This window comes from Salarias fasciatus, chromosome 1 (genome assembly GCF_902148845.1).
Source record: "Salarias fasciatus chromosome 1, fSalaFa1.1, whole genome shotgun sequence".
In the NCBI taxonomy this organism is placed as follows: Eukaryota; Metazoa; Chordata; class Actinopteri; order Blenniiformes; family Blenniidae; genus Salarias; species Salarias fasciatus.
Genome location: NC_043745.1, coordinates 4,094,733 through 4,104,732, shown reverse-complemented (window position 1 = coordinate 4,104,732; position 10,000 = coordinate 4,094,733). Strand labels below are relative to the sequence as shown.

Sequence of the window (10,000 nt, the reverse complement as noted above, 5' to 3'; positions counted from 1 at the left end):
AATCCATTTCAATCAGCACTGGATCAGATATTTCTAACTTTTATTTAGCTCTAAATCAAGTTTAAAGGCGACTGGGATCATTGTAGGATCAATGTTTTTTTATTGTCCACCTGCTCCTGATAGGCACGCACGTGCACACCTGCACGGGTCTTGAACTATTCGGGCACATGCACGTATCTATTTATGAATGAAGTTTTGTGCATTTGGAGAAAGGAGCTGCAGAACCTGCGATAAAGTGTAAAAACCGCCTCCATGTGTTGGAGGTGAGCCGCCTCAACACCTGCTCTCTCTCATCCCGTGCACGACGAGCGGAAACACTCACGCGGCCAAATAACGCCGCTGATTTCATCCTTTTGTTTGCCTTTTACCGAGGTGTCAGTCAGATGAAGAGCAGGGAGGAAGAGAGAGAGAGGGAGGAAGAGACAGAGAGAGAGAGAGAGAGAGCTCTCCGTCGCCCCCTCCGAGCGCGTGCGTGCCAGCTGCGTGCGCGCGAGTGTCAGGTTTGGAGCGTATACACGACGAGGGTGGGAGGGGTGTGTGTGTGTGTGTGTGTGTGTGTGTGCGTGTGTGTGTGTATGTGTATGTGTGTGTGTGTGACACTGATGGATGCGCCAATGGAAAGACGGACAGATGCTTGGGCGGATCTAACGGCGCGCGGTGGAGGAGCGGCGCACACAGTCGCGGCGAGATTAGGGCGAAAACATCCTCGATCTGCGGGAGAGTCGCCGGTGAACGGAGGAGCGGAACCGGACGGACTTGAGCCCGGTTTTTACCGACGCGGACAGAGGGGGGCAGAGGACGGTCTGATTCCCTCTGCGGATCGCGGGAGGAGGAAGCCGTTTCTCCGGGCTTATTGACGAGCGCGAGAGGCGAGACGCAGCGGCGGCACATCTGGCTCAGAGGAAGACAGAAGGAGAGAGGGAGAGATAGAAAGAGAGAGAGAGAGGGGGGGGGAGAGAAAGAAAGAGACAGCCTTTGGCAACTCACCCTTGTTACCCTCCCTTGTTCTTCAATTCCCTCTACAAGAAGCTTTTATCCATTGTTTTCATCGCCGTGAAGCCACGCGTTCCAGACTGAGGATTGAAAAGAAAAAAAAAATCATCCACTTGAAAACTTTTTATTCCTCACTGTGAAGTGAGGTCAAGACGCAGAAAACATCTGATGAAGTTGTAAAGGAAGATCAAGCGCTTACCTGTAGGGAGAGAAGAAATCCATCCAGTAGTAACAACTGTAATAAAAAAAAAAAGACGGGAGGATTTTCTTTTCTTTTCTTTTTTTGCGCCTCTCCGGTCAACTCTGAGGAAGGAGCGCAGCGCGGCGCGGCGCTTTGGGGGAGACACGTCTGATTCGCTGCGTGGCTGATTTAAATAGCTCCTATCAGGTCACGTAAAGGAGAAAAAAGAGGGGGAGAAAAGTACCGTCAGCGGCCAAGAAAGTGTTTGGCAGTCGGCGCCAGAGCTCGGCTGATCCGTGCGCTCCAGGCAGGCTGCATGGGAGCAGCCTCCTCCTCCACCTCCTCCTCCTCCTCCTCCTCATGTACATTATTACAACAAGGGAGACCCAATCAAGCACGTATCTCATCGATTCGCGCACACGCACGACGCACGCGCCGCCACACTAGCGCGCGCACGCGCACAGCCGCGGACTGAGAGTGACTTTGCCCCTCGAGCGGATTTTTTCAAACCCGCCGCGCTCCGGACCAAACCGGGGAGCCGAGCCAGGCAGCAAAGGGCAGCGTGCAGTGGGCGACCGGTCCCGACCGTCACCTCCTCCTTCCTCCTCCTCCTCCTCCTCTTCCTCCTCCTTGTCCCTGCGCTGTCTGTCCAGAGAATTAACAAACTGAGAAAAAAAAGCTACATGCGGCTTTTTTTTTTGAGGACCACGACGGGACTTGCCAGAGGCGAATGGATTTCTATGAGATGTTTCAGCTGCTCTTGGCTTTGAATCGTGCGTGATTACTGGGGAACGGCGGAAAAACCTCATGGATCGCGCGCCGGAGGAGCACCCAGTCAAGTAAGTGCGCGTTTCCGCTCGCATCTCACACCGTGCGTGCGCGTCTGTGTGTGCGTTTTTTTTTTTTTTTTTGTGAATGATACAGTATATGTGTTTTCGTGCGGGCTGCCATGTGTCGGCGTCTCTCTCTCTCTCTCTCTCTCTCTCTCTCTCTCTCTCTCTCTCTCTCTCTCTCTCTCTCTCTCTCTCTCTCTCTCTCTCTCTCTCTCCATCCGCAAGCAGCCCGATATTACGCACGATTTAATCCAAAAGGGGGGCTTCTCTGGAGATGAACGGGCTGGAATAAGACAGTGAATGTCAGGAATACAGTGAGAGGGGCACTAAAGACAGCAGAGAGAGGTGGAGAGAGGGATGGAGGGAGTGAGAGGGAAGAAGAGAGGGATGGGGAGCTACGTGACGCCTATCAGCGGCGGAGAGGTTGAACCGTAGAAGAGGCGCAGGGCTTCAGTTCTGTCAGCCCTTGATGTGTGTGTGTGTGTGTGTGTATGTGTGAGTGTGTGTGTGTCCCCTTGTTTGCGGACTTTTTGACTGACGCAGTCATTTGGTTTTATCCCCTCAAGCTCGCCTGTTGCAGCCTCCGACACCAAGTAGAGGATCTCACCAAGACACAAAGCGCTTTTTATTATTGACCTCCCTCCTGTGTTTTTCTGCCGCGGAGACCCCCCCGCCGCCACCTTCACCATCCGAGAGGAGATCAGTCAAGCAGCGGACACACAGACCGACCAAGCGGGGGAGACACGCCGGTTCCCTCCGCTCCTACTGGCTCCTTCCTCTGATTTCTTTCATTTTTTTTTTTTTTTACATTTTTGCGCACAAAAAAAACTGCACACCCCCCTCGCTTCCTCACGCTCACCCACGATCTATGTGGGTGCCCTAGAGAGCGCACCCAAGGGGGGGTGGGAAAGTGTGTATCAGACGCTCCGCGGATCCCCCAGGCAGCCTCGGATCACCCTGCCGGGCGCACAGAGCCGACATGCCGCGGAGGAAGCAGCAAGCGCCTCGGCGCGCCTCAGGTACTCACTCACCGCTCATTTTTCTGTGCATACCTCTCTCTCTCTTCCTCTCCCCCTTTTCTCCCTCCCTCTCTCTCTCTTTTTCTCCCTCCTCCTCCCTTCTTCTCTGAGTTTTCATTGATATTTACCTCACCCACGGAGTAAGTAGTGGATCACTCTGGATGATACTTTTGGTTAAAATACCATGTTGGAATAAGAATTACTGCATTTTTCTTCAACAGAGTTCTAACATAATTTTCAGGTTTTACTCTTATTTCTCCATAAAAGTTTTTTTCATATTCAAAGAGAATTCTTTTAGTTGCTTGTTTTGAAAAGATTAACCAGGAAAATCAGCCCTATTAATTTATCAAGAATTAGTTGAATTGACTTCTGAAAAACATCAGTTCATAAAAAAACCACATAATTACCTCTTTCTTTCTTTTTTAAATGTTTTAATTATTTCATCCCTCTGGAATTTCTGCTTGGATTAATGAAGACATCCAAAAATGTCACTTCAGGCTTTTCTGGGTTATTTTACTGTAATTTTTAACTTCATCCGGCTTTACTGATGCTAAAACAGTCGTTGTCGTTTGTAGATTTTTATTGATTAAAAAAGATCCAGTGTGACCTGGTATTCTCAGCGGCCGTGCTCCTGCATCTGAGAGAGGTCAGAGTTCATCCGTCCGAGCAGAAAACACACAGAAAACTTGTATTTTCTTCTCCTCTTCTCGCCTCAGATAACTCTTTTGGAAGAGTCTCGTAATTCGTTCCCGTCCTTTCCGGCACCTCCTCCTCCTCCGAGGTGCAGCTATTGACTGTCTAATTAGTGATCTATACTGGAGAGGTCTGCCGGAGCCCCCCGGGGTCAGCCGACTGTCACCCACGCCTTTGATGCTGGCTGATGCCTTTTTGGAGGGGAAGTCGGATTAAAGCCTGCTGATGAATTGCAGGAAATCGGCTGTTTTATTCGTCATCTTTCGGCGTTTGTTTGGTGGCCTGCAAGTGACGCTTTGACTCCAGTACGTTCTCTTGAGAAATGTCTCATTTATTAGACATACAAGCCTAATTTTTAACGACCTTTGCAGCGTAATCACCACCTGAGATGATCGTTTTTCTCCCTGATTCATGCAGAACCTCTTTGTGCCTTCTATGCTGCCATCTGTTTTCCTTCTCGCCTCCTTCCCGGACTTTTGTAGCGTAAAGATTATTCCACGGCCCGGGGAGGGCGTGTGTACTGGAAGAGAGCTTTAATGGACAATTGCCATCTTTGATTTGACACCTGATTGATCACCCGTCATCTGGCCGAGCCTTTGATCTGTTCATTCCCAATATGTGTCAATAAATCACCCCCCTCCCACCCAGCCCTCCTCTGCTGGATGCCCTCCCTCCTCCTCATTCCTCCCTCTCATTCCTCCCTCTCTCCAGTAGCTGAAGTCTCACCCAACCTCGGGAACTTCAACGCTGTCATTCTGCGTTTTGTGTCTGTTTTCTGTTTCACTTCTCCTCCTCCTCCTCCTCCTCCTCCTCGCACTTGATTTTAAAGCGCATTCCTTCTTTCCGTGGCTTTATTTAATCGGGGAGCTGACTAATTTCAAATCGTGAAGTAGCGACAATTTTTCCATGACCTTTAACATTCGATTTTGAGAAGCACTGTTACTGGTAAATATCTGGAGATTTTCAGAGATTTACAGAGAAAAACACACAAGTAAGGAGGCAGGAGTGTTTACACACACACACACACACACACACACACACACACACACACACTGAGCGGTTATAAAGCATGTAACTATTAGCGTCATGGCGAGGCCTGAGACTGGTTTGCTCCATCAGAAGCTGCCGTCACACAGACTTTGTTTCATATTTGATTTAATTGTCTGCCCTCTGACAGCCACATTCATCAATGGCCCTAATGGTCAATCAGAGGCTGGCACACAGAGAGAGAAAGAGAGAGAGAGAGACAGAGGAAGAAAGACAGAGAGAGGCAGTCTTATGTATTCTCAGCTCAGGGCCTTTGCTTGATCAAAATGTTTTAGCCCTAATGGACAGAATGGGTGGAGGCAGAGGGGTGGAGGGATCGGGATGGATCGACGGATGGATGGACAGATGGATAGATGGACGCAGTAGGGTGACTGAAAGCCTTTTTATTCAGCTGGTATGAGGGTGGGGTGGGGTGGGGGGCGTGGAGTGAGAGCGAGGGAGAAAATGAGGCATTTATTTTTTCTGATGAGCGGACGAGAACAGGCGCGAGCAGAGGCGAAGGAGGAGTTTCACTCCCAACTATCTGCAACTTCCTAGTCCTTCTTTCTCTTTTTCGTTTGGTTTTACCCCTCTTTGCTCCCCCCACCCCCCTCTGTTCTCCCCTCCAGCTGCAAGTTGTAAGGTTTTTCTGGAGAACGGCATGGCACACACCAGCAGTGATGACAAATTGATTGCGCTGCTGCACTGATGGCAAGAGTTATGGGAGGATGGCAAATGATAGGCCTTGATTAGGAATTTGGAGGCGGGGGGGGGGGGGGGTGAATCAAGGAGGAAGGCTAGGCGGAGTGCCCCAAACTTTAGTTTTTGTTTTTTTTTCTTTTCTTCCTGCTCCACAGTAAATTTTGCTTCCAGATTTGGTTTGTAAACCCAGGAAGCGAAGCGTTGGACGGGTTGCAGGTACCTGCTCGGTTCAGATGAGCAAAGCTCTCCTGGTGCGTTTGTCTTTATTTAGACCGAGCAGACCATCAGGTGAACGTTTCCCGTCCTCTGAGCCTCACAAGCTTCAGTTGATCACAGAAACCCCTAACCCTGCTTTCACCCCCCACAGTATGAACGTATCTCCTTGTTCCCTCGCTCGTCCTCCTCCACCTCCACCTCCACCACCAGGCTTCCCGTGCACTCAGCCATCTAAAAAAGAGGACTTGTTTTGCCAGCTTCATTAGCGTTGTGCTAATTAGCCGAGCGCCTGATGGATCCCTGACAGGCCTAATGATTGGAGATGACAAGCTCCACACGCTGTCACGCTCGCCAATTAGGTCTGTGGCGTGGTTGGATGTAATCAACGTGCTCTTACACAGTCCTCGTTTGCTCCTCGCTACACTACACACACCCCCCCACTTCCTTTTTTTTCCGCCCCGCCACAGGTGAGGGGCTGGAGAGCGAACACGCCGGCACTAGCCTGCCTCCATCTTGGCTCCGTCTGTTGGAGCTCTGACCTTCTGCGTGGAAGTCGACCACATGTATACGTGCCTTACCGAGAAAGCGTATTTATTTGTTTAAGGGAAAGACAAAGCTCAGGCAAGTGGCGAGGCTTTTGTCCGCGGGCTTCAAAGCCGTTCTAGACCAAACAGATCATTGTTATCGGGGAGGAAGCCCGAGCATCAAACACCCAGCGTATTTTTGTTGCCGCATGTTCTGAATTCTGCAGGACTTATATCCTAACACGTGGAGCGAGCGGCACGTCGCCGGCGCAGCGTGTGTGCGGGATGCGTGGCGTTCCTCCGCCGGCAGATGGATGGCGTTGACAGTGGTCATTATTAGCTGCTCAATGACACTTTCCCGGAGTGCGAGGATTTTTCACCCGGTGCTGATTTTTCCGAAACACCTATCATCAGCACGGTGTCCAAACGGGCTAAGCATGATTTATGTAAATATTAACATGGAGACAGATCTGCTTCTGTCCAACAGGAGATAGATGGCAGCTGAGGAGGAAAAGCAGCTGATTTCTGTGATTTCTCTGCCTCGGTGTGTGTGTGTGTGTGTGTGTGTGTGTGTGTGTGTGTGTGTGTGTGTGTGTGTGTGTGTGTGTGTGTGTGTGATTGATTGTAGATGAGAGCGGGAGATTAATCATGCTTGATGTGTGTTAACGTTGCACTCACGGTGGATCTAAGTCGAGATGCAGTGGCCCATTTAAATATACTCACTCACTCATACACACACACACACACACACACACACACACACACACACACACACACACGCACACACGCAAGGAATCACAGCAGGCAGTCGGCACGACTAATACACACACACACACACACACACACACACACACACACTCACACAGAGATTCCACAGTGAGCACTACAGCGAACGTGACCTTGTTTTTCTGCCATTTCAGTTTAGTAAAGGAACAAAATCCAGAGCTAATTGTTAAAGTGATTTTTCGGGGTAGATGCTGTTTGACTACCAGCTCAATACATAATCTTTCTCTTCTTCCAGCGCATGGCTCAGGATGGGTGGAAATATCTTCTGTTAGTGAATCACAATCAATAGGCCAAGTGATGATATTTAAAGAATTTAATATGATGAAAAAAGTTTCACGCAGGAGTTTTGTTTTAATCTCAGATGTGAAAACACCTGATAGTTTTGAGAGGTAAAGCATCGTCGTTTCCTTACATTTGTCACTAACCACCTCATGTTCCTGCTAATCCTGTGTGTATGTGGAACTTGTGAACGTGTGAGTGTTCCAGTGATTACGCTTTCGCTCACCAGCTTCCGGTTCGTCTCTGCTCAGACTTCAGAAACATGTCGGCTGGAAATGTTGAGGAACTCCTTCTCCAGCTCTTCTTCATCCTCGAAATGGAAGTGATGTTCTCAGAACTTTAAAGAAGCGGGCGATTAATCAACCTGTTGTTGAAGCTCCAGCATTTCTCAAACTTATCTGCACTGTAATGATTTTGTTTGTTTGGCTTTAAAGACTTTTGGCTCCAGTTTTCCTCCGTCAGGCTGAAGTTCCTGAGCAGCCTGATGCTTCATGCTGTCCGTTGGTTTTATTATCAGAACCTTAGTTTGAATCCAGAGTGGATTTTTCTGATTGTTCGATCTGGTTGAGATTGTCTCAAAAGGTCTGCAGAAGTTTTCAAGTTTTCTATTTGTCCAAAAACTTTTTGGGATTCAACTCTCAAAATGATTAAAGATTAAAGAGATCAAAGAAAAAGCTGCAGTGATTTTAGTTTTTAGAGTCCGTCCCAAGTGATGCAAAAAAGGAAAAATAACTGCTAACGAGCAGGAGGCGTTGGGAGCTTGACTAGCTGAAGTTGTGGTAATCTGGTTCAGTTAAATGAGTTTTTAGCGGGCTGAAACAGATTACGTCCGCCTCTGCAGCGGCTCTGATGAAGGCGGCGTCTGAAGTCCCCCCTCAGCCGGCCTGCCCGCGACTCAAACTTAAGCACATCTAATGGAACTTTTCGCATGTATGCTAAGCTAAAAAAGCCCTCTCTGGATGTGTGTGTGTCCCGCTCGGCCTCGCTCAGCGCTGCTCCCTGCAGCACTTTGTGCAGAGTGAGTCTTTCCCAGGCAGCTAACTGACATTGTGATTTGTTATGGCCTTCCTCTGCTTTTCTCAGTGCTCCTGCCCGACGACGCCACAATGAACCCCGAGACGGAGGAACAGAGAGAGAGAGAGAGAGAGAGAGAGAGAGAGAGAGAGAGAGGGAGAAGGGGATATAAAGTGGAAGAACTCTAGCATAGTTAAATATTCTATCATCGGCAAAGACAGAAAGGGAATGAGATTGTAAAAAAGATTATGTGCACGAGAGAGAGAACGTTGGAATGAATGAAGAAGCAAGCAAGTAGACAAACGACAATCATAGAGAGGGAGGGGGCGAGGGAGGAAGAGGAGCTGGAGCCCCCTCACATCCTCCCCCCTCCCTCCCTTCCTCCCTCCTCCATTCCTTGAGGATAAGTGGCTGATGGTTTATAAACAGTGTTTCTTTTCCTCCCTCTCCCCGAATCTTCCGTCATGGCTCCCATTAGGTTGACAGCTGTCAATTAGAGCTCCCTTGGTCTGGCGCGCTGCACTTTATTGCAGGCAGTTGATGCTGTCATTTCGCTCCCAGTTTCGCCTTGAGCGTTATCACGAGCGCTCAAACAGTCAATAGCTGATGCATCAGCAGTTATTTCTTAAATTGGCTCACAAGGCTGCATCCTTCCCTCCTCCCCCTCCGCCCCCACCCCCACACCCACCCCAATTCTTCTCCCTCTCTCTCTCTCTCTCTCTCTCTCTCTCTCTCTCTCTCCCTCTCTCTCTTCTGCCTGTTTCCCCCGGTTCTCCTCCTCCTCCTCCTCCTCCTCCTCCTCCTCTTCTTCTTCCCCAAAGAATAATATTTTGTGAGGCGCGAGAGCTGAACGACGAGCGTAAACTTCTTCCTTTTTGTGGCTGTGAAGCGGCTAATAAATACCAAACGCAACAAAACTTCTGCATCTTTCTTACAAAAAAAAAAAATAAAAGTGATTATCTCATATTTAGTCGGATGAATTAATTCCCTCGTTTCCAATTGAAAAGAGGAGAGGTGAAGGGAGAGACAGGGATTTATTAAAATGACTCCCGTTGTGTTTCTCTGGGGCGCGTTAAACATGTTCCTCTTAACAACGCTCTCATAAATTTAACAAACACAACAAATTCACAAACATAGCTATAAAGTCAGAGTTCTTCTTACAATCTAAGTGTTGGGGGAAGATGGAAAATAATGCGGCTGGTGTGCAGTGAGGACTGTTCATCCAAATATATTGAAAAATAAAAACATCCAGAAATAAATCAAGACTCAAAGAAACCCAATATATTTAGAAATGACACTGGAAGCAAAATCTTGTTTTTCTGTAACAGTTGCATTGATATTGATATTTATCTCATTATTGTAACAATGACGATGAATTCCTGCTGCTCTGAATTCGACCAGAAGCCTCACTGTGAGCCGACTGACTCTTTGGGTTCACGGAGTCGAGTCTGACCGGTGAATTAGATTCACTGCAGCGTCTTGTTGTCCACAGTGGGTTCATGAGGCGGGATGTGTGAGCGCTCGTGGTTTGTCTTACGAAATTCTGGAGAACTTTCTGACAGACGATCACCGAGATCGTCTCACAGTACAAACCTGCGGCCACTTATTGAAATGACTGATTTTAAAAGCGCTGCCGATGTCTCCGGAGCTCCAGAGCCATATCGACCCTCGTCTGGGTCATTTTGGATTGCTGCTTAGCGTTTCTGGCTGCGGCTCTAGCTGTCTGTTTAGCTT

General features: G+C 48.7%; 1 protein-coding gene and 1 long non-coding RNA gene across 2 annotated transcripts in view; one reads left to right on the top strand and one right to left on the bottom strand.

The window, feature by feature from the left end:
* The window catches only part of LOC115394845 (uncharacterized), a 19,499-nt gene extending 17,787 nt beyond the window's left edge, over positions 1 to 1,712 (bottom strand). Inside the window, exons 1-2 of the long non-coding RNA XR_003932182.1 lie at positions 1,193 to 1,712; positions 988 to 1,073 (exon numbers count right to left, since the gene is read on the bottom strand). This is a non-coding gene — a long non-coding RNA (uncharacterized LOC115394845). The remainder of the gene's footprint in view (positions 1 to 987; positions 1,074 to 1,192) is intronic.
* Positions 1,713 to 2,833: 1,121 nt separating this feature from the next.
* The window catches only part of tshz3b (teashirt zinc finger homeobox 3b), a 40,994-nt gene continuing 33,827 nt past the window's right edge, over positions 2,834 to 10,000 (top strand). Inside the window, exon 1 of the mRNA XM_030100112.1 lies at positions 2,834 to 3,026. Within this exon, the coding sequence (XP_029955972.1) occupies positions 2,987 to 3,026 (40 nt within the window). The 5' untranslated portion in view covers positions 2,834 to 2,986. The remainder of the gene's footprint in view (positions 3,027 to 10,000) is intronic.